At 35.9% G+C, this 25295-nt stretch overlaps 3 protein-coding genes and 1 pseudogene across 4 annotated transcripts; 3 read left to right on the top strand and 1 right to left on the bottom strand.

Moving 5' to 3' along the window:
- Positions 1-466: 466 nt before the first annotated feature.
- On the top strand, positions 467-1778 carry LOC145584441 (uncharacterized). The gene is made up of 2 exons (XM_081641280.1): positions 467-809; positions 1474-1778. Exons 1-2 carry the CDS (start codon positions 467-469, stop codon positions 1776-1778), a joined length of 648 nt encoding a protein of 215 aa, XP_081497406.1.
- Positions 1779-5191: 3413 nt separating this feature from the next.
- On the top strand, positions 5192-7325 carry LOC145585687 (RING-H2 finger protein ATL1-like). The gene is made up of 3 exons (XM_081642392.1): positions 5192-5828; positions 6510-6607; positions 6721-7325. Exons 1-3 carry the CDS (start codon positions 5673-5675, stop codon positions 7043-7045), a joined length of 579 nt encoding a protein of 192 aa, XP_081498518.1. The 5' UTR covers positions 5192-5672; the 3' UTR covers positions 7046-7325.
- Positions 7326-8849: 1524 nt separating this feature from the next.
- Positions 8850-9983, bottom strand: LOC145584440 (GDSL esterase/lipase At5g03980 pseudogene; annotated as a pseudogene).
- Positions 9984-11244: 1261 nt separating this feature from the next.
- Positions 11245-15184, top strand: LOC145585686 (protein-ribulosamine 3-kinase, chloroplastic-like). 2 transcript variants are annotated; one of them, XM_081642390.1, is made up of 9 exons: positions 11245-11446; positions 11792-11945; positions 12245-12335; positions 12447-12521; positions 12604-12692; positions 13052-13170; positions 13449-13589; positions 13982-14058; positions 14751-15184. In XM_081642390.1, exons 1-9 carry the CDS (start codon positions 11332-11334, stop codon positions 14895-14897), a joined length of 1008 nt encoding a protein of 335 aa, XP_081498516.1. In that variant the 5' UTR covers positions 11245-11331; the 3' UTR covers positions 14898-15184. The 2 variants fall into 2 exon arrangements, with proteins under 2 accessions (XP_081498516.1, XP_081498517.1); XM_081642391.1 differs by lacking the exon at positions 11792-11945 and having other exon boundaries at positions 11253-11446.
- The last annotated feature ends 10111 nt before the right edge of the window (positions 15185-25295 follow it).

Below are 25295 nucleotides of genomic sequence, written 5' to 3'. Positions count from 1 at the left end.
AAGGTCAAGGTTCAACTCTCCAATTATGCTAAAGTCAAGATCAGTCCACAAGGCAAGTCAGTTGGGCCAAGGCCCACTTCTCCCATATATGCCAAGGTATAAAAGCCATCAATATTACATTTGTACATGGATTCACACAAAGCCTCAAGCAATTAATTCTCTTGCATAGCTTTCTCTCTACACATTGTACTGACTTTAGCATCGGAGGGGCCTTTCTCGGCAACACCCCCGAGGTTAGTTTACGTGTGTTTGCTGTGCAGGAAATCCTCGGCCCAACATCACTCGGACCGAGCCCAGTCTTCTCCATTTCATTGGACCTTCGGCAAGGTCCCATTGTTTTCACCCGAAACAACTATTAATTGTTAATTTGTTACCTCCTTATTCTGTCATCAAAATTAACCATTCATTTCTTCAACCATTAAATCAAACTCTGATTATATTCTTAGCACCATAACCAAATCCAAAAATGGCAGACCCATCACTTGACCAAGAAACAGCCCAACACAATACGACTCAACCTATGAAGGGGATCGTCATAGATTACACCCCACAAGTTTGTGACCATTGCTCGCATACCAATGAGATCGCGATCACCTTCGACGACCGAGGCGGCTCGCGCTGGCGATCTCCCGGTCGTTACCAATATGGGACCTTTAGTGCTGAAATCCAATGTCCTAAGGGGAATACTAGTGGTCTTAATTTCAATATTTATCTTTCTTCGTTGGAAGGTGATGATTGCCAAGATGAGATCGACTTTGAATTTTTGGGCAAGGATAAAACCATTGTTCAAACCAATTATCACACCTCTGGTATTTTTTTTTTATCCTTGTTTTTTGAAATTGAGTCAATTCAATTTGGGTCTGAAAAACAAATGATAAAATACAGAGGTTCGTTATAATATTATGCTGGATGACCAATTTTGTGACTATCTAATTCATTTCATTGTTTAATAGGACTACTTTATTTTAATTTTTTATCTCTAACATAGTAACACATAGTCGGATGTCCCAAACTTTCAAATTTAGCATGTAAGAAATGAAATAGTCATCCACAAATCTACAATTGTATATGTTGATCGTTATAAGAGAAATTGTAACCTATTACAGATATTCTATATATGTGTATCTATTAATCTGTATAAATGAACATTAACTGATTCAAAATTTATAATTCCGTTATTGCATTATGATGCCACTATACTAAAGAGACATTGGCTCAAGCCGCTCAACTAACTACCGAGTATATGACTAAACTAAATGAGTTAGGTATATTCACAAGAATATAGTTAAAGTTACTCGTGATTTGAACACATTAAAGAAGAGAAAAAAAATATATATATGACTTGATTTAATGATTTTATTGCCCCTTATGTTTTGAACTTGCATTGAAGAAAAGTTAAATTCCCTCAACAATGCTTAGTACTTCATGCATAATGTTGAAAGAGAAACTTTGATGTAAATGAACAAAATGCAGGAACTGGGAACAAGGAGGAGATTCATGAGTTAGGATTCGACTGTTCAGATGGGTTTCACGAGTACGTGATCAAGTGGTTCCCTAACGTAATCGAGTGGCTCATCGACGGGAAACTAGTGCGACGGGTGGAGAGAGTGACCGACTCTGCCTTCCCTGAGAAGCCTATGTTCCTCTATTCATCAGTCTGGAATGCTAGTTACATCGACGATGCGAGGTGGGCTGGTCCTTATGTAGGGTCTGATGCGCCCTATGTTTGCCGTTACAAAAATGTTCATGTACCTATTGAATGTGCAGTTGAGGAATGACTTGTTTTATGTTATGTTACACTCATTTCGTGTTACATTGAACTTCGTTATGATTCATGTTTTAGGCTTTTCTTTATTATACTTTTTTATCGAGTGATGGAGTCAATAGTATATTTTATAAATACAAGACTAAGGTTTAATCTCTTACATATATTAGGTAATTCGGTTCATGCTTATAATACATTTATACCAACAATATGTTGTTTAATGGTAAGGAAGGAATCTTCTGACATTATAGTTAGGGATTTAATCCCTGTTAGGACGATTTGAGGATGAAGATCACACTTTACTCTTTCCCCATTCTTAACTTCTTTAAGTGTTAAACCCCTTAATCTGGTCGAACTGATTATTTTTATACTTTTTTCTTCGGTTGAGTCAAACCTAAATCAAATTCGAATTGAATTGTCATTCCTATTCAATGGACCTCTGATATGCATTAAAGGGCCATTTACGAGCATGACCAAGGATTCCCGATTTTTAATTAGTTGTGTATTGGAAATTTGGAATCCTGATAAGATTTCATCCTTTTCTTTTCCAACATATTTGTGTGTGCAGCATTAAACCTAAACTAATTGACTAATCATTTATATGACTCCCTTAATTAATTAGTACAGGTTGCCCCACATTAACATTATTTTACTCCTAAATTATACGTAATCTACATTTTGCATTATTAGATGAAAGGTCTATCATTATCAACACAAATTACTTGATTTTTTTTTTTAAAAGAAAGACGAATTGTGATGCATCACTCAATGTTGAAGGCTGGATTGGTCTAGGAGCAATTGCTCGTAACTCAAGTGGAGTATTTACTTTATTTTTTACTTAAGGATTATCACCAAACTCACTTAATGTTTATTTTAAAGAGTTAAGTATAATACAAAGACCTCACTTTTCTATGTTTTCATCCTTAAAAACCTCTCACCTTTTTTTTCACCTTTAAAGACCTATTGTTAACTTTCAGACCACTTAACTCATCTAAGCTCCGGCCAAAAACTTAAGTCCTTCAATCAACAAATGTTAGGTCCTTTTTACCATTCATTGAAAAAACTTAGTCCCTTGTTTTTCTAAATAAAAAAATAACAACTACCATGATTCTTCTCTAACCTTTCGGCCGCTATCTAGTTTTTCTCTAATTTTCGCTATATCCTCGTCTATTGCAAGTTATTCGTATACTTTTAGCCGGAAAACACCACTGCCACCCAAATCATCACCCCAGCAACTCTCACCAATAAAATGCAAGTGAAAATATCAACAAAAATGTTAAATATCACCCCAATTCTCTCTCATTTAATTTCCCCACTCCTGATGAGCCAACACCACCTTAACATCTTTCTCTTTCATGAATGAAATTAAATCAATTATTATTCCAAATCAAGCACAAACAATTGGAATAAATCTTTTTTTGTACAAATTATATCAATCGAAATATCTATATGCCATTACTTCTGCTTCAGCCACAATTAACTCCTTTTGTTTATGGCTGGAAGTCGAACCAAATAAAACGAAGTACGAGAATTTCCTACCTTATTTTCTCTTTTGATTTCTCATATATTGAATGACTAATTATACGAATTATGAAGCATGATACAGTAATTTGAGAATGGTGGATCAAAAAAGAGTTGCTAAAGAAGAAAGGGAAAGGTGCAGAGGAGAGAGGAGAGAGGAGAGAAAAGTAATTAAATTTAGTAGTTTCCAAAAAAATATTGTACTTGTTCATCATTATTTATGCAAATCAAGACCCACATTTAACCACACTTGGGTTTTGGTTGGTTAATTTTCATCGGAAAAGTGATTTGAGCTCCTTCAAGGTGAAAAAAAAAGTGAGAGGTCTTTAAAGGTGAAAAAATAGAAAAGTGAGGTCCTTGTATTATACTTAACTTTCATTTTAAGTGTGCTATCATTTTCAATTTATTAAATATTTTCCTTTTGAATTTATCTGAAATTATATGAACTTATTTTATCTAAATTATGTCTAAATGTTTTTGAAATCTTTGTCTAAAAGTCATCTTTATAAAACTTATTTGTCCAAATTGAATGATTTAAATCTAAATAAGTTGAGGAGAATAAAAGTGAGGGATAATTCAAGTGATAAGAGCTTCCCTCCCATTTCCTAGAAATTCTAGGATCGAATTTCATAATCTGTCATTGTAGCTCTGAAAAAAAAAATAAAAATAAAAATAAAATTGTTTAGGAGAATTCTGGCTAATAGCCAAGTACTCCAACTAAAGGTTTCAAAAATTGATAAGACAAATCAAACAATAATTACTGCAAAATAATAACGTTGTTTAACACTTAAACACATTGTTGTCCTAGTTTTACACGATAATCCAACTAACGTTGTTGCTTATGCAAAGTACAATAGAGAATCACTTATTTTTCATGCTCCAATTAAAAATATTTTCTATTTTATTTTTGTTACTTACAAGACAATGCTTCCATCCCCAGTTAAGATGTCACTTGTCCTTGATTGATTTTGATGACTTAAGAAAATGTCTTGCAACAAAATGATGCAAAAGTTGTAGATGATTGGTGCAACAAATCAACAATTGTATATTTGCAACGCATTGACCATCAATAAAAAAAGAAAAAAGAAAAAAGGAAGCATTACTAATTTACTAAACACTTGTTTAATTGCAATAATTTGTCCTAAATGGTTCAAGCACTACTCAAGTATTTAGCACCAATTCACTAAACACAACTCACAAGATACTTCGTATTTGATTCTTTACTTCTTCACATCATGCTTCATTTTCTTTAAAAACTAAATAAAAAACAACCATACCCCACACTTACCGGCAAACACTTCCTTAGAAAATAATAATTTGGCTTATGAACATGCATGGGAGGGAATCAAGGAATGATGAGGGGGTGGTATCATCTCCCAAGTCCCAACCCCAAGGCTGCAAGGCACATAGTTGAAAACGGTCCTATTTATCTTATTTTTACTTTTTTTATTCTTTTCTTATTATGATAGATTTAGATAAATGTCAATAAGAGAAATTCAAATTCAGTTTATAATCAAAATAAATTTGATAAGTTAAGATTAGATTAGCACTCTAATTCACGACAAGAAATCATTGATTATAAGTTCACAAGGTTAATTAATACTTCGTATACTTGAGCTTAACCACATTACAAGAGCACAATTTTCAGCGTTCTAATATAATTATATAAGTTTTGAAGGAGGAGTGCATAATAAATCAAACTAAGGAGTAAGGAGCATTCCGTATCAAAATCAATTTTAAAGATATAGACGTTCAAGAACAAACAAAACTCTTGCGGGTCCCTAACTTTACAGGTGTGTAGCTCCAAAAAAAAAAAAAAAAAAAAAAAAAAACACTATGATTCTCAATATAATGGATAAGCAACGATAACAACGGCCAATTTCACTCCTTATTGTAACGCAGCCATTATTTTCTATCTGTCTTTTTCCCAGACTCCAGAAGTTCTACCTAATTGATTAAACCCCATGTGGAATTTCTGCTCAATTCAATCAAAAACATTTAGGATTCCAAATGGGTAGCTTCCTTTTTTGCTTTTTTTGATCCTACCTTTTCTGGGTTCTTGCAATTGTTTCTTTTTTTGTAAAATTGTTGTTCTGATTAGGAACAAATCCCAGGTTCTATAAATAACCTTTAATTTGGTTTTATTGGGTTTTATGGAGTTGGGTTTGTCAAAAAGTTTGAAACTTTGATTGGGTGGGTAGCTTAATTAGCTAAAGAATTATGATTAGGTTATGTTATTTGTGGAAAAATTTCCTATTTTTGATTGATCTGGATTTGTTATTTGGGTTTGTGCTGTATGCAATTGATCATCTGATTAAAAGTCATTCAGCTATTTCTGGGCATTTGATATAAGAACTTGAAGAGTAAGGGTTTGAACATTGAAGAAATGATGTATGACATTAATTTGATCACTACTATCATTGGATTTGGGATGAGTTCTATTTTTATAGTGTTTATATGCACAAGACTCATATGTAGGAGGGTTCAAGTGACTGAACCAAGGAGGAATGTTGATAATGAACCCGAAATCGATGTCGAGCAGGTATAAATCTATCTACTCTTCTTGATTCTTATGCAGTTGAAGTTTTGAAGCATTGTATATTTGTATATTGGGTTTTGAGTGAATTATGTAATGCTTTGATTGTTACAGTAGCAGGTTTGGTCAAGTTTATATTATTAACAATGAAGCTACTGTAATTTTGGATTTTAACTGAGATCATATTTGTCAATCTGTTGAATGAATATGTTGGGTTTTGTTAGAATAATCTATGTTTAGGCTGTGTTTGGCAACAACATTTCGAGTAGCTTTTAGAGTTTTGACTTGGTCGTAACTCTAGTAAACGTGGAATACATTGTTTGATGAATTAGTGTTTTAAGGTTGCTTTTTTCGGTTGAGGTAGTGTTTTAAGGTTGCTTTTTCCGGTTGAGGTAGTGTTTTGCAAACGGTGAAAAGTGTAGGTGTGTAGCTTTTGGTGTAAAGTAGCTTTCAAAGTAGAGAAAAAAATGATATCTTTTTATCAATCCTACACCTAATATATAACATTTTGACAGTTAACTCTATAGCTAGTAAAACGATTAAGTAGTGACACCTAATTTTGCCAACATGCCAATACTATTGTGTTGTAGTTTTTGCAACTGGTACCTGCTTGGCTGCTTCCGCTAGTTTGGAACCTAACACTTATGCCAATTGTAACACATCTGCTGTGTCCTTTTCTTGTGATAGCCAGAGCAAAGGACTGATGGCCTTGAACCGTTTGCGGTTGCTGCAATACCCACGATGAAATTTCACCGCGATGCTTTTAACTCCACCGAAGATCTACAGTGAGTATCGAGTAACATTGCCAAAAATAAATTCATTTTAGGAAGCAAAATGTTATCTTTCAGTTGTGAGCAGCTCAGAATTTCTGCTTATAACTGCCTTCTTTTATGACCAGGTGTTCTATTTGTTTGGGGGACTATCAAGAAAAAGAAGTACTAAGAATCATGCCCAAATGTGGCCACAGTTTTCATCTTTCCTGCATTGATCCCTGGCTAATGAAGCAATGTACTTGTCCTGTTTGCCGTCTGCCTTTAAAGCAGTCTTGTGATCCAAAGCCGGTGAGGTCCAATGACAATGCTCAATTAGCAATGGAGGACTTCAATCAGTCTTTGCAACCTGGTTCACGGTATACAGCAGGTTATGTCAGCAGCCAACAGCATCACCAGTCAACATCAAGAAACCCAGAATCCAATTTACACGGAGAATCAGAGCCTAGGTAATGGATAGAAGTAATAACTCCTATCTCTGGTTTAACATGATTGTTATGCAGAATGCTAGCTACCTTATGCATAGCTCTTTCTTTGAGATGTGAGAAACGGGCCTTTGGGGGGTGGGGTGTGTTAATGAAGCTTAGAATGTGTCATGTGTGGATATATTTGAGGTAAACTTTCGTGTAAAAAATTCTTTGTACTTATAGATTGATAGCATTGGTCTGTTGAAATTTTGTGTATGTGGTTTTTTTTCCACATGGTTTGAAACAATTTTGCTTATAACTTCAAACTGGAGTATTTGTTGATTAGACGATTCATGTAAACTATGCAGTTGATTGGCGTGAGTGCGAGCCATTGAAATTCTGAACTAAAGAATTTCTGAACCTTTAATTGTATTTATGATTTGATAATTAAGTTCCTAATTACAATTGGTTGTCTTGTATTTGTTGCTGCAGCTAAGTAGGACCATTAGAACTAAATAGTAATACCAATTTGAAACAGTGGAGAGGCAAAATCAGGAGAAACAACAGATAGTTGATGTAATTTGATTACACAAACTTGCCACAATTTTAGATTGCCTTTATCCTAGAAGAAACTTTCTCGACTTGTTATACTCCGTATAAAAAATGTCTGGATGTCATGTTAGCTCTATCGATCAGATTTCATGAGAATAATTATCTTTAGCAGAGTATAAGTTAGGTTGTTTAGCTTTCATCTACTGTAAGCAGATGAACAAAAAGGATGCTGCATATCATATATAGACGGGTTTCTTTAGCACGCAAGCCTTTAATGTCACCCTCTTAAAATTTTAAGTAAATGTTACCTTGGTAATATTGAGTATGCTAAGGAATTACTAGAAACCGAAAAACAGAATACAGTTTCAGTGAGGTACTATGATCTTAATATTCTGCATGAAGACTTAACCATACTCGGTTATCATAACTTCATGAGAAACAAAGCAATCTTCCCGAAGAAAACATTCAGAAAAACTCAAGACTCCACTAGCCAGATTTTATGCCTTTTTTTTCCCATTGGAACTTCTGTTCTATACGGTAATCCATCTCTGAAGCCTAGTAAAAAAAAAACATGCAGAGTTTTAAATCCTTGACAGTGATGTCACTGACAACTAACAACCAAGAAGTTACGTTGGGCAAAACTTGTTCTATTCAATTATACAATTTTGGTTGATAATGAGAGTTTATATTCTGTATCTGATAATGAGAGATGAACAAGATTGTTGATGGATCTGGCTGAACTGTCGCGCTACCTAGTCTGAACTATGAAGCCACAACTTAACTATGAATGATTTCCTCATTGCAGTTGCTATCTACTAGCTTTATGTCTAAGAATTTGCAACTTACCTCTATTACTCTATATAATCAACAACTTTTACCAGTAGCTATCTTTCTTATTCGTTATTATGTATCCAGGACACCTTGAAAAAAATATTCTTCAGATTTGATTTTAAGTTTTTTGACTTACTCTTCTTGTTGCGCTTTTGCAGAGTCTCCTTGAGTCGATTAATGTTAGCTGACCCCAAATATGGGGCTAACCAGCTATGGCTTTGTTGTTGTTGTTGTTGTTGTTGTTATTGGGCATTGATGCACTAACAGTTAATATACATCACCAATAAGGACTCATCCATGAATCGTGATGCTATAGAATCAGTAGTTCATACTTCACTGTAACTGAAAAGTTCACAATATCCGAATGCTTAACAGTATGTTATTTTTTATGCACTCAAAACTCAAAAAAATATAACTAAATGCAAATTCAAAACAGAAAAAGACACTATGTATGTATTTATAATTCCTTATACAACTTCTAGGATTTTTGGAACAATTTGCTGCAATAGCCTTTGAGCCATGCGCAAGTAAGCCCTTTGAGTCAAATGGATTCCATCCCAACTCACGAGTCTAGTAGGGTTAGCACAAACTTGCGCCTCCTCAGCTCCACACATCCTCTTCAAATCAAAGTTATATGCATTATTGCTTGATCCACAACATGCCTTGAGTACATTATCTTCATCAAACCCGAGAGCAGCAGCGTTCTGAAGAATCCACCTCAAAGCCAAATAATAGTCACCATAAACAATAGCAACATTATCAGGATGCTCCATTTGAAGCTCCCTAATGGCTTGTTGTAATAGATCATTATGATACTTGGCAAACGCGTTCATCTCCTTTAAACACTTCAATTCATCATACTGAGTTCGATCTCTTGATTCGAATGCTGCCAAATAGACAGGTAAACAACCAATAGGCAAATTTCCAGGTACAACTACTCTAATTGCACCATACCTAATAACCTCATTGACAGCTTCTTTAATAGCTCCAACAACTTCAGGCACCAGTTCTTTCACCTCTTTCATAGTCTTCCCATGAAGAAATGCATAATTGTAATCATTTCCTCCCGTTTCTATAACAAACAACGATTTACTAACCTTCTTCTCACATTCTAAGCGATTAGTACACATAGAGTTAAGATGATATTTGAACCAACTTAGCTGAACAGACAATGAATTGTTAGTAGGAGGTGAAAAAACTATATTCTTAGCTCTTAAAGTCACGGTATCTAGAGCAGTTGAGCCAGCAACAGCAAAGTTAACACCATGATCAAAATTACCCTGTCTATCAAGAAAAGGACTAAGCAATGGTAGGTGAAAAACATTTGCAATATAATCAATGATAAGTAGGCCATCAGAGCAACGACCTGTAGAGTGATGGATGGTTTGACCGTAAGGAAAGCTAGCAAAGGAGTGAGCACCATAAGGATTTTCGAGAACAAGGTTCCCGGTGTCACTTAAGGAGTCTCCGAACTGGAAGATGGTATCAAAGGCCAGCCTCTCTGAATCAGGAATATTAACACTAGCAACATTAGTAGGAAACAGGATATAATAAGAGAAAAGTATGAGAAAGAAAAGGACTTTGTAAGATGTAATAACCATGGTTTTAATGAGTAGAGTGTAATTAAATTGGTTTGCTATTTATAATGTTAAGGATCATTGATTCATTGTGATTATTAATTGGTTAAAATGTTATGTCTTAATTATAGTAGAATAGAAATAGTAGGTTACTTGAATGAAGGGGAGTTCTAAATTAAGACGTAAAATAACTTTTTAATCACAATGCAATAATTTTGGGGCTTGAATAGTAGGCAAATTAAGTAGTTTCACGAGCCACCTTAACAAATTAAGTAGTTTCACGAGCTATGAAAATGATTAAAGGGTAGTTCAAATGTTCGATACTTAGTAGGTTTTGTATATATACAACTACTTTATTGTATATGATTACATGATAATTAATCCTCAAAGTACAATAAATTTGCAAAGTTGAATCAAACTCCTGTTCTATTGTATAGTGTGCATGGTGTATGTGAATTGAAGTACGAGTAACTAAGTTTCTTGTATCTTTCATGTTGTGTTAGTTGCAATCGTACATACAACAATAAGTAAAATATTTGTTAAAAAGTAATAAATTAATATTACTCTGTAGTATTTGAGCTACAGACATGCATGTCTTCATCTCATCGATCATCAATTAAACATGAAAATTATGTAAAAAAAATATTAAAGAAAATACGAGCAAATTGTCAATGCTTTTGATTTTCGTGTAAAAAGAATACATAGTAATAGAAAACAATTAGAAATACAGTAGTTCATATTGTAACAAGATGATATACAAAGGGTATTTTTTTTTAAAGGATTACCAAGGGTAATTTTGATTTGGTTTGTATGAAAATTAAAATTAATTAAATATAAAATATTATCTTTTGATATTAGAAATTTTATCTAAATATATAACAAATTTTAGCACATAAATATATATATATAAAAAAATTATTTAAAAAATTCAAACAAATCGTGTATCGCACGGGCTTCATCTAGTTGTTGATTTATAATATGTTGTTTCCATCAAAATGCTATTCCGTATTTTTTTTACGTGGATTGAATTTACTACTTATAGTCGATATTTTGAATAACTCAAAAGATATTGGACATAATTCTCCCGTTGAGATCGATTGCAGACATGTAAAGGTTCGAACTTCCTTTACTACTATAGCCATATGTTCTAATCGTTTTGGTTATGTGTCCCACCACGGACCCTAAGCCCTTATCTAGTTCGATACTTAGATAGTTTTGGAATAAAAACACTTGAATTCGGCTAGACTTGAATCCTGTCTAGTCCTTCATTGGGACCCTTTTGGCTAATTTGGCGCCACCAAAAACAGAACACGAAGACAGGGGTTGCATCATCCACATCCCAGAAGAAAGTGCGAGATAGCAAAAGGGGGAAATGATGGTAATAGTACCTCCTACCTCTCTTTCTCTCTCTTCATGTAAATGCCGTCCTTCTTTCAGTCTTCCCACTTTCTCCAAGTTCTTGTTCTCCAAACCAAAACCATTTACAAGTAAGTTAACTTGATTTTTGAACTGATTAAACTCTACCCATTTCATTATTTTGATTATCTTTTATCTTTTTGTTGATCTTTGTGTTTCCTTTTCCATTAATTTTTCCATTGTTAATTTATTCAAGAATTGTACTTTATTTTAGTTTATAGTTTATCAGGGTTTTCTATTTGGTTAATGGGGTTTTATTGGGGCTAATTTTGCTGAAAATGTTGAAATTGTGATTATATTTGCTTTGATTTTGATCAATTTTGGGTTTGGATTAGACCCAATGCTCTTTGTTCTAGGTTAGTTTAATTGAGTTGGTGATTAGAGTTTTGGGTTGTCTATTGTGAAATGTTGGGCAGTTGTGGCAATGAGTGAAGACCCAGTTCTTGAGTGGATTCTCACTGAAGGGAAGGCAACACAGATTACTAAATCAAGTTCTGTTGGTGGTGGTTGCATCAATCTTGCCACTCGTTACGATACCGATGTTGGTCCTTTCTTTGTTAAAACTAATAGGTATGCTATGCTTGGATGCTGAGTGGCTTGATTGTGTTACTTGTTCTATGTTTAATGGTACCTACTTATTGCAACTATTGAAAGTGTGGACAAATGTGAGATGTTATCATGTATGAAAGTTATTGTAATTTCTAGGTATTGAACCTGCTCTACTTATTTGGGATGTTGGAATTGGAGTTAATAGTACCTACTTATTGCAACAATTGTAAATGTGGACAAATTTGAAATGTTATCGTGTATGGAAGTTATTGCAATTTCTAGTATTGAACTTGCTCTACTTATTTGGAATGTTGGAATAGGAGTATTGGCCCATCCATGTTTGAAGGGGAGGCTCTTGGTTTGAGACTTATGTACGAAACCAATACAATTCGTGTCCCCAAGCCATACAAGGTAGAAAGATGCTGAAGTTTGGTTTGGTAATTTACCTAATTGTATACATTGTTGTGCTGACCTCTCTGGGCAGCTAGAATATCTGAGTGTATCACTATTTAAGGACTGCAGGTTGGATCTCTACCACGAGGTGGCTCTTACATCATTATGGAATTCGTAGAATTTGGGGCAGCTAGAAGTGGCCAGGTGAGGACAGCTTAGCTTAAAAATAAGCTATATATGATTTCTGTGTTGTTCAACAAGTATCCTAAATAGTTCATATCTTTAGCCTGCTTTAGGGAGAAAGCTTGCAGAAATGCATAAAGCTGGGAAATCTGAGAAAGGCTTTGGTTTCGAAGTTGAAAATACTATTGGGAGGTACGTTCCTTTAAGAGCTGCCGTCATCAATTATGTAGGCATCAAGCCTTATTCTTCTAGATATTTCTTGGAAGTTTAATTTTCGATTTGTCTAAATTATTGACTGATGGGTGCAAGTGCCTACGGCCTACATATATCTGTTTGTCTTATAGTTAACTGATAGTTTTGAAGGTAATTGGTGCATTATAGATTTCAGATTGACCGGGGAGTAGCTCATTTGTTTGTCTTCATTTGCTATCACATTTATGAAATGGTCCACATGCTCTAATCTTTTGCTGTAGCAGTAATGGGTGTCTTGACCACTGCATCGGTCCTGTCCTCTATAATTTGACTCTCTTTTTTATTCAATTTCTGTGCAGTACTCCACAGGTTAATACCTGGACATCAGACTGGATAGAGTTTTATGCAAAGCATAGACTGGGCTACCAACTTAAATTGGCTCGAGATCAGTTTGGAGATTCTTTAATCTATGAAAAAGGTTTTCGCTCATGGTTTTTGCTGCACTGCTGTATGATTTAGTAGTTGATAGACTTAGTACATTGGTGTTGATATCCTTACTTATAACTTTGATCATTTGATAGAAGTCACATAACTGCTGCCATTGCTTCAGTTTGTATCTCCCTCCCCTTTAGGAAGTTATTTATACTTGATAATTTGATCAACTACTATTTTTGATGGCCACCTTATTGTAATCACTGTTGTTAGTGTTGGAATATATTTTGCTTCACCTGATGTTGGGAATTTTCCTTCTGTCAGGACAAAAGCTGGCAAAGAACCTGGCACCGCTCTTTGAAGATGTTTTGATTGAGCCATGTTTGCTGCATGGAGACCTGTGGAGTGGGAATGTAACCTATGACAAGAATGGCGAGCCTGTTATTCTTGATCCAGCATGCTATTGTGAGTCCTAGTTGATTTTGCTTTGCTTGGATGCACTAGCATCATGTTACTCAAAGTTGGGGTACTCATGTTTTAAGTGTTTGACTTGGCTTCTTTGTGAAAACTTCCTTTCATTTTGGGCTAAAATGAAGTGTCAAAGTGTCCATGCCCTTGTCAGAGCGTCAAAGATCCGACACTGGTACTTGATGTATGAAGTTCCTATTTGTAATAATGATACCATCACACTTTTCCTAACTTCATGATTATTGACGTAATAATGGTACCGTACAGAAAAATACAATTTTCGCATATTCTCACTGATGTATGAAGTTACTGTATGTAGTTGGCATGAAACCGTATGGATACTTAACAAATTGATCTCACTTGCTTTTTTTCCCCCCTTTTATCTGTAGATGGACATAATGAAGCAGAATTTGGAATGTCATGGTGCGCTGGCTTTAGTTCATCATTTTACAATTCCTATTTTGAGGTATGACATGTACAATAAATGTTCTTTCGAATTCTCTCTTCTTGTAACATACTTCTGTATAAGGTGCTTTGACCCCCACATGACCATATGTTCCTACCCTCAATAAACAAGTTTTGCTATAAACTCATCAAAAGACCCGCGTAATTTTTATGTCCTGCCCATCCTCTCTTCAGCACTCAATTTCAATAATGGGGGGTTTGTTCAGACAACCAATCGTAATATATATTGCTGATTTAAGCAACGTGGTAACTCGTACAATTCATGCCAAGATATATTATGTGACTAATGACTATCATCTTGAGGCAAAGGGATATTATTTGTAGCAGAAATCATTAACTCCCAGGAAAAGTGAGTGTGGTAGCTTTGAAATCTTTCAGAAACTATTTTAATGGGAAGATTGAGTTGTTTTTTGACAAATTATGCTGACATCCCCTTAGCTATCTTTACACTGGGTTACATGCAAGCTAAAGTGGTCTTGAATATGATGTGATCTTAGGTATACTGTATAACTTGTGAATCTCGTGCTGTCCTATCACATTTAGCTTCCTTAATATGGTTGCATCTTTGAACCAGAATTACTTCTGTTTTTCATTTCGATGAAGTTGCTAAATGGCCTGTTACTTCAATTTTTGCTTTGTATTTTATTCTTATATGGCATATTCATATGTTTTTTCTTGTGCAACTTCCCTCAGGTGATGCCCAAACAACCAGGATTTGAGAAAAGAAGAGACCTTTATATGTTGTATCACTACCTTAATCACTATAATCTCTTTGGCTCAAGTTACCGCTCATCTTCGCTCTCTATAATCGAAGATTATTTACGGATGCTAAAGATTTAGATGCAGTTCTTCTGAGATGTAAATTTCCTGTACATGTTTCATTTGAATGTATGTATTAGCAAAAAAATTTGTACCATCTTTCATGTATCATTGTGTTAGATAGGTACTATCAGTCTAATACATTAGTGCTCCATATTATCTCTTGCCCTGGTCTACCCCCCCACTGAAAAAGAAGTTACTTGTATTTCGTATTTGGTGCTTCGTATTATACTGTTTTGTCAGTCATTGTATTGTATTTTGTATTTCGTATTTCATATTTTATAATGTTATTCAAACTCTTCATTTCACATCAAGTACTTGTGTCGGATACTTAAACACGTAATCATGCTGGACATGGGTATCTGCGTTCGAGTAACGTAGTCTAGTAAAGGGTTGACCCAACTCCAACCCAACACGAAATAAACGAGTTGATTGAGATTGGCAATCCGTTTATATAATAGAGTCAATCAAACCCGACCAAAAATTAAACATGTTAGGTTTAGGTTGGAAATCCCAGCCAAAAATAACCATTTAACTAATTAGGTCGGTTTCGGGTTGATTTCAGTTTGGGTTAACCCAAAACCAACATGTCTAACCCAATTAGTTGAAATGATCACTGGCCTTTTATTATGAAAATTGGCCCAACCCAATGTTGTCTTCCTGTCTTCCACTCTTAGGCGGCTATCAATTGTAAACCCTAACTATACATTCTCGTTTTCATACAATTCTCTCGCCTCTCTCCATTCTTGTTGATTCAAACTCCTTAATCTTCATCTGCTCACTCATTCAGGTAATTTACTCTTCCATTTCATTCTCTTTACAATTTTTTTGTTAAGTATCATTGAAATTGCTGATGGGTTTTGTTTTGTTTAATGATTTCATTCTTCCCTTTTTCTGATTTTCTTTTTGTATGAAAAGTTTCTTCCTTTAAGTTATCCTTTGATCTTAGTAACCTGTTTTCCCCAATTTTATGTGCCAAATTCTCTGTCACTATAACCCTTCTCCGAAATCTAACTATCAGATTTTTTTTTTTTTTTTTGAATAAAAGTTTGATTACTCAATTTAGATGTTATTGTGATTATTACGGATAATTTGTAATGCCTTAAATTCAATTGTACTGGTAATTGTTATTTTATATAGAGTTTCAGATGCTGTATTCTGTTTAAGTTTATTGAATTTCTTCTATATGTTAATAGAATAAACAATATTAGCCAATAAATCTAAAAACTTAGTCGTAATTATTACGGAGTAGTGAACAATATTGAGCTTTGCACGGTTTCAATTAATAGATTATTATACACCCTTTACTCGAAAAATGAATTTGTTACAATGTGATGGTGTCTGTTTTGTTTCTTCTAACTGTGCTATTGTTTTTGGGTAATATACTTGGTGTATCGTGGCATGTCATGTCGTGTCATGTGGTATGGTATATGTGAGGATGGATTTGAATTGCTTCAATCTCCGTATTTAACTAGTAAATATAAATACATTTAAATTAGTAACTGATGATACCATTTAACTTGATTGCAGAATGGAGTCTCAGATCAAGCATGCTGTTGTTATCAAGTGCATGGGCCGCACAGGATCAAGGGGGCAGGTCACTCAGGTCAGAGTTAAGTTCATCGATGACCAAAACCGTTTCATCATGAGGAACGTCAAGGGACCTGTCAGAGAGGGCGATATTCTCACCCTCCTCGAGTCTGAGAGAGAAGCAAGGAGACTTCGGTGAAGTACCCACTCTCAGTTTTTTGGCGCCTCAATTTGGTTGAAGACTTTTTTTGAATTGTTCTTATTAGTAGTATGAAGTTGAGGCTACAAGACTTATTATTTTTAGCATGAAAACATACTCTGCCAGTAGGCGTTTATCCTAAAACAGATTAATGTTTGTGTGGAACGACTAGTTTGATTTCATTACGTGTTTGATGATATCCCCTGAGTCTTTAATCCTTGATTGTGTTGGTTTAAGTTCCTGGATGTTTAACATTGTTACATTATTGGCTGTGTACTTGCATTCATCTCCTGGTTGCCCCTAAAATTTCACTGCTACCCACTCCCTATGAATTACGAGTTGTGCTTTCTCCTCATGCTGATTTATGGCTTACTGATCAGTCTTTCGTTAAAATTCTATGCTATTACTGGAGTAGTAGTAACACCGACCTGGTTAATTATTTCAAGCTACTAAAGTTCTGTTCCTCTATGGTACAATGAGTATAATGAGAGTATGAAGCGGTAGTCCATGTCTGTATGCAGCCTTGTATCAAGAATTTTCAGAATCTCTTCATCAATACTCTCAGTTGGCCTCTGAATATCTTGTGATACATTAATGTGATCTATTCGTTTCGCATTTCACAAATGTGTAGTTTCAGATTGCTATAACTTCATCTTATGGATGACTATTTTATTCTTAAACCTAGAGTAATTGTGCAGCTCTATTATTTGAAATGATAGAGCCCTATTTTGCATCTATTGAATGCAAGTACATTTGAAGTATCTTGGCCAAATTGAACAAAATGTGAGTAGTTAAATATGCTTTAAAAATTTGAACGAACTAGCCTATATTATGCATTGAACAAAATTATTCGGAGTACTCCCTTGAACAAGCTTATATATTTGAGATATGGCTTATATATTTGAGATATGGAGTATATCGCGTAATGTGTGAACCATTGTATAATATTCATTGGTGTTGAAGTATGTTTGCCTCACCTGAATGCCTGATGTTAGGAAATTTTCCTTTCCGGCAATCTTAGTAACTCTCTTTGATAACGTTGCTGATCATGTTTGCTGTATGGAGAGCTGTGGTCAGTGGAATGACAAGAATGGCAAGTCTGTTTTTTTTTTTTTTTTTTTTGATCCAGCATTCTATCGAGCCTAGGGATGGCCCAATCAGATATTCAATCCAAAATACTAATTCTCATTCAACGAAAGATCATGGCACAAGGCCGAAGCAATACAAGAAGGAAGACTATCGATCCAAATCCTCTTATTCGGCATACTAGGCAAACAATAAGCAAGCCCGTGTGCTACTCTATGAGTCTATTCCCTTCCCTACGAATAAGAAAGTTCTAATTGGAAAAAACAAAGGGAAAATTCAAGTTGATCTTAGAGATAAATCTCTAAACATATCTTCTCTCATAATATAGATTGGGTATTACTTCACAAAAAAAAAAAAAAAAAATAAAAAAAAATAAAAATAATATATATATATATATATATATATATATATATATATATATATATATATATATATATATATATATATATTAGATTAGATATCGGCTTTTTTTTTATGAATTTGAAAATTTTGACAACTAATTTAATCACCTATAAGATACGATTGTAAAATAGAAATTCTAAATTTCTAATTGGAAAAAAACAAATATGCTATCTAAAATTGCTTAACATTAAAAAAAAAGGATTGGATAAAAAAAAATATAGGATTGGATATAAAAGAAAATATTGAATTGGATACTGGTTTTTTTTTTTGATGTTTGAAAATTTTGACAACTAATCACCCTTATTTGGATCTTTCAGGATATAAAGTACGAAGTATCTTTTAAATGACTTTTTAAATTTCTAATTGAAAAAAACAAATATGCTTTTCGAAACATCTTGTTATTAAATGAGATATTGCTTCCAATATATATATATATATATATATATATATATATATATATATATATATATATATATATATATATATATCGGATTGGATATTGCTTCAAAAAACTATTGTATTGGATATTAATTCCCAAAAAAAATAAAAGGGGTTGGATATCAACTTCTTTTGGATATATGAAATTTTTGATAACTAATCACCTTTATACGGATCTTTAAGGATATGAAGTATCTTTTTAAAATGAAATTCTAAATTTCTGATTGGAAAAAACAAATATGCTATCTAAACATTAAAAGATCAGATTTTTTTTTTTATTTTATTTTTTTTATTTTTTTATTTTTTTTGAAAGCAAGTAGACTAGTGCATATTATTAATCATTGGACAAATTGTCCATAAGAACATACGAAGACACTTCATTGGGACAGTGATTAACCCAAACTTGTTCGTTTCCGAACGGCACTAGCCTAGCGAGATGGTGAGCAACGACATTACCATCCCTCCTAACATGAGACCAAGACAAAAATTCAAGGTCCTTACACACAAAGAAAACATCATCTAGAATAGAATCAAGATCAGAAAAGAAAGTAGCACATTTCGAGAGTCGATTAATGATCACTTGGCAATCCGATTCCACAATGACCCGTTTGAAGCCATACCTCTTTGCAAGTTGAACTCCAAACAAAATGGCCTTACACTCAGCAACTTCCGGAGGCCATCTGCTACGAGTCCTACGGCACCCAGCAAGGAGCACCTCACCCTTCGAGTCACGCAAAGCTGCACCTAGCCCCACCCAGTTTTCGTCCTTCAAACACGCATCGCAATTCAGCTTAACAAAGTCAGGTGGGGGAGGAAGCCACACATTCGGGCTTTTCTTTCTTGTGGAGCTGACAGAGCCATAAATACGTTTCATATATTTCCCACAGTCCTCAAGGAGTCTCAAGACCCGACCAACAACAATTTGGTGCGGCACCTCTTTGTTGTTAAAAATTTTATCATTCCTGCGACTCCATATATACCACATCAAAGCAGCCCCTTTCAACCTTTTCTCGTCTCTAGACTTGCTCCACCCTGCAAAAACCTCCAACAGATCAGCTTGAGGGTCTTCGCACAGTAGCTCCTCACACCCACACTCCCTCCACAGGTTACGAACTGCTAGGCAGGTAAAGAAAGCGTGCACAGCAGTTTCTGTGCTAGACGTACACCATGGATAACAGTCAACCCCCAGCATATGTCTCTTAAACAGAAGCTCACGGGTAGGCAGGGACTTCGTGCATACTCTCCAAAGAAAATGTTTCACCTTCGGGATAGTGTCAAGTCCCCAAATGTCAACCCAAGCTTTGTGAAAAGAGTCGAAATTGCATGATTTTCCAAGCATATATGCTGTCTTCACTGAATAGTTACCATCCTTCGTAAAAGCCCATGTCAAGCAGTCACTAGGAGCTCGGATGCTTAAGCGAATTGCCAATATGCAGTCAGCGTCACGTTTTGAGAAAATGCTGGTGATCAAGTCATAATTCCAGCCCTTTTTCTCATCATCAAACAGGTCACAGACCTTCTCCACACCACTAGCTCGGGGAGACAAAATATACCTTCCATGCTCATCCGCGACCCAAGGATCATCATAAATATTTATGCTAGCGCCATCCCCAACCCTCCAAATCAGTCCCTCCTTCACCAGAGATTTCGCTCCCCAAATCCTCTTCCAAGCGTGACTGCCATTCAAGCCAAGAGAAGCTCCTAAAAAGTCACCATTCGGATAATATTTCCCTTTCATTACTTTGCTAAAAAGTGTATCCGGATGAGTGATTAACCTCTAAGCTTGCTTCCCGAGAAGAGCCTCATTAAAAACTGCCATGTCTCGAAAACCCAAGCCCCCTAAGCACTTCGGTTCACACATAGACTCCCAGCTTTGCCAGTGAACCTTCCTAGAGAAATCCGAATGACCCCAAAAAAACCTTGCAGTCAAAGATCTTATCTCCCCAATCACGTTCCTAGGCAGTCTATACACCCCCATAATGTAGGTAGGAATAGCTTGGATCACGGCTTTCACAAGAATTTCCTTTCCAGCTCTAGAAAGTAACTTTTCCTTCCACCCCTGCAGTTTTTTCCATATTCTATCCCTAAGAGCAGCAAAAACCATCTTCTTCGATCTCCCTATGATTGTTGGAATGCCGAGGTATTTTTCATGCGCCTCTACCATTCTCATCTGCAAAAAATTCACTAACTCTTCCTGTTTTGACATACAAACGCCTTTGCTAAAAGAGACCTCATAATTAATTTTCTGTCCGGAAGCTGCTTCATATATGTTGAGAATATCAACAATCTTTGAGCATTCCTCGCGGTTGGCCCTAGCAAAAAGTAGACTGTCATCTGCAAAGAAGAGATGATAATTTTTCGGACCATTCCTACTCGCACCCGCCCCATGAACGAGCCTATGATCTGTAGCCTTCTTAATCATAGCAGAGAAAGCATCAACAAGAATAATAAACAGGTAGGGAGAGAGGGGGTCCCCCTGCCTTAAGCCTCGGGTGGGTTGAACCGAACCGTACACACTACGATTGATAATAAAAGAGTAAGACACTGTTGAAACACAACTCATAACCACTGCAACCCATTGCTCTGCAAACCCCATCTTGAGTAACAATTTTTCCAGGAGAAACCACTCCACCCTATCATATGCTTTGCTCATGTCCAATTTCAAGGCAATCGTTCCTTTTTTACTATTACTCCTTTTCTTCATAGTATGAAAAACTTCCATAGCAATAAGAGCATTATCAGTAATCAATCTCCCCGGAACAAAAGCACTTTAATTTTCAGAAATAACACTAGGAAGAATTGATTTTAACCGCATTACAATTGCTTTAGATACAATTTTATAGAGCACATTGCATAAAGAAATAGGGCGGAACTCAGACATAACAGTAGGGGAATTAACTTTCGGAATGAGAGCAATATTAGTGTTATTTACCGATTTCGGAGACACACTTCCATGGAGAATATTACGAACTTTTCTAAAGACATTATCACCAATTATGTGCCAAAATTTATGATAAAATATGGCATGTAAACCATCCGAACCCGGGGCCTTGCACGGGTGCATCTCATATATAGCCGCAAAAATCTCAGCTTTATCGAAAGGTCGGAGAAGGAAATCATTATCAAGGGGAGTGATAGTGGGCTGCACGGAATCCAAAACCTTCTCACAATCGTCAACAGATGGGTTTGACGAGGTGAAAAGGTCCTTGTAAAATTCTTCCACGATGCCCTCAAATTCTTCCTCCTCCACACGCCATTCCCCATTTTTATCATAGAGGCCTTTTATTTCATTCTTCTTTCTCCGTTGGGATGCTTTGTGATGAAAGTAAGCGGTATTTCGGTCCCCGTCTTTTATCTCCGATACTCTAGATCTCAAATACCAGTGTGCTTCCAACTTGTCACTCAAGTCATTAATCTGCTTCTCAAGTCTCACATTGTGAGCAAGATTCTCGTTTGACATGCTCCTACACTGCACCCCCTTTAACTGATTTTCTGCTTCTTCAATTTTCTTAGCAAGATCATTAAATTTATTTCCACTCCACTTCTTCAAGGCAGCAAGAGTTGCCTCCAACCGCCCACCAATGTCCAGCCCCACCGAGTTTCCCCAAGCCTTCCTCACAGCCTCTTCGCAAGCTGGCTCAAGCAGCCATGAGGTCTCAAATTTAATCGACTTCTTGCCTTGCTTACCCTTTCGCTTTACACACTTTAAACGAGCCAAAATAGGAGTGTGATCCGATGTTAGGCGCACCAAGTTCTCCACTCTCACATCTGGGTACAAAGTCTTCCACCTCTCATTGCAACAATATCTATCGAGTCGTTCTCGCACCAAAGTTTCCATGGTCAAACCTCTCTCCCAAGTGTACCACTGCCCTTCATAACCCATATCCTTCAAACCACATTCCTCTAAAAACATCACGAAATCCACTCATTGCTCTCCTTTTAGAATCTGATCTCCCCTCCCTTTCCTCATATTGCAAGATTTCGTTAAAATCACCTCCTATCAACAACGGACCATCAAAAGAGCTACTTAGTTCTCGAATCAATTGCCAAGTTTTATCTTTATTTTCGGTCTCTGGCCACCCATAAATGCCTATAAACCGCCAGTTATTTCCAACCGTCGTTGCAATGTCCCCACATATGTGATTTTGGGAAAGAGAGACAAGGGAAAAGGTGATATTCGTACTCTTCCAAAATAAGCAAAGTCCACCTGATAATCCTCTGCTGCTCACTCCTATTGCACAATCGAACCCAAACTTATCCTTCAACTTCTCAGACCCGCATTTCTTAATTTTTGTCTCCGAAAGAAATAACAAGTCCAGGGCAAGCGACGAACACCATCGACGTAGTGTTCTAACTGCCAGAGGGTTGCCCACCCCTCTGCAGTTCCAGCATAAAATATTCATGGCTGTTCGCGGGTTTGGTCATCACCAAGACCCGCTACTTCATTAAGAGCTAATGCATCATATACACGAGCCCTTTTATTTACCTCATCTACTTTCATTTCATTCCCAGATAAACAATCCTTGCGCTTCCCAAGAGACTCACCCCTGCCTCCTTTACCTTCCCCACACCCCTTCTCCCTCCTTATTTTAACCCCTTTCTTCGCAAGAGATTTCCCCTGTCCCAAATCAGTAGCAGAGAACAGGAACAGGGGTTGCTCTCTCTCTGCCAACATCCCTCCCCTCCCCCTCTACCCCCACCATCACGTCCTTAGCAGCACTACCCCCCACCTTACTCAAAACATTACCCTCGATGCTCCTGACTTCTGGTGTACTGGTGACTACAAGTTCCCCACAACTACCTAACTCCGCCTCCCCTGATTCCTTCTCCTTCTGCACCACTAATTCTTTAGAGCCCAATTTCTCACTTTCTTCACACTGCAGTGATTTTTTACATACAAAAAGCACTTTTCTACTCGCTTTTACCTCCTCTACTTCCTCAATCATTTTCTGCCTACCCTTTCTTGGTGTAGCTCTCAATCGTAAGCTCCACCCAAGTCCCACATGATGTTCTTCTTCAGATACATTCACGCAATCCTTCTCGCTATGACCAATTATGCCACATAAAAGACAGAAAAAGGGCAGACTTTCATACTTCAGATCAATTCGCACAATTTTCTCATCCTTCCCTTTCATATTCAAGAATCTACGCAAGGGTTTTGTCACATCTAGGTTTAATTTCACCCTCCTATATTTGTCAAGGCCAAGGTCATCTTCTTTAATTTCAAGAAATTCCCCCATCGAAGCCGTCAAGGCCCTGACCACCGCATCAGATCGACGGTTAAAAGGTAAGTTTTCGAGTCTAACCCAGAAGGGGGAATGTGTCAATTTGACGTCTGTTGGTTGTTCATCTCCAGCCACTTCGCTTAGGATAACCAGATCATTCTCGAAACACCATGGGCGCCCCTCTAAAACCTTCTCCTTGTCTTTCCAATGGAAGAATTGAAATGCAAAAAGGTTTGTTCCGATTGCCCTAATTACAACTTTCTTAGACAGAGCCCACGCATGAGTCATGGTGCGCTTAAAAGCTTCCAGATTAAAGTTTCGATCGGAAATCAATTTCCCCACCAACATTAGGGAAACTCTCTCCTCGTGTTCGGTATCAATTACATCTCCAACATCCACCACTTCGTTCTCAGGATCAGTAATTCGTAGATTAACACACTGATTAATTAGGTCGTCGGCCATCGCTGACCGGAGCAAAACCCTCACGCACAGGGTAGGTCACGCCTCTCTCACAAGGTAGTCTCCGCCCTCTCTCTCTCAAGGGAGTTACCTTCTCAATCTTATCTCAAAAGATCAAAAGTTACCCTTTAATGAATGAAAGTGACCCAATATAGATAAGTTATTTTGATATAAATAAAAGTTATTAATGATTTTTTTGATAAAAGTTATCCAAAAAAATGTAAAAGTTACCCTAAATTTAACAAAAATTACCTCGATGTACAGTAATATTATTATACATCGGATGCATACAAAAGTTCTCAAATATTTTAACAATTAATTTCTTGACTCAGTATTAATTAGTCACATTATTTACCGTGTATTTTATGTACTTCATCCGTTTTATTTACTATGTGGACATTTTTATCTTTCGCATTTATTATATACTCTATCCGTTCTTTTAAGTGATACACTTTGGCCGGCACATAGTTGTAGGCAAGTTAATTGACCTTAATATGTTAGTGGATTAATTAAAGTGTTAAAAATTACGTTGAATGATAGTGGAGGAGTTGATATTTTATTGAAAAGTTAGGAATATGAAAAGAGAAGAAATAATAACAAAAGATGGTATTAAATTTGAGTGGGGATCATAAGCGGAGTGAGAAATAATATTAAAACTAGTGTGTGGCCCGGGCGATGCCCTGTGTTGCTAGTTTGTACTTGTTTAGTTTGCTAATCAAATTCGACTGTTTAGATGGTAAGACTTGTTGGTTTCGAGTTAAGTCTTGCTATATACATTTTTTAGTTGTCAAACTCAATCAACATAATGAAAACAAATAATGTAATAAGACACAAATTAACTTATCTAAGTAAACTATAATTTTGTTGGATAAAAAAATACAATTAATAAATGGTTATGATGGTAAGACTCTTAACTTAAGATTTGTTGGTCTTGAATTCAAGTCTTGTTATAAGCATTTATAAGTATAGATGTAGTTTTCTTTTTGCCATATGAAAGTGTGGCATTTAAAAAAACGGTTGCATGTGATAAGCGTAAAACTTTTTAAAAAATGAAGGGATTAAGTTTTTTTACTTCATTCT

This window comes from Chenopodium album, chromosome 16 (assembly GCF_948465745.1).
Source record: "Chenopodium album chromosome 16, dcCheAlbu1.1, whole genome shotgun sequence".
NCBI lineage: Eukaryota > Viridiplantae > Streptophyta > Magnoliopsida > Caryophyllales > Amaranthaceae > Chenopodium > Chenopodium album.
This window is presented reverse-complemented; position numbering and strand designations above follow the sequence as displayed.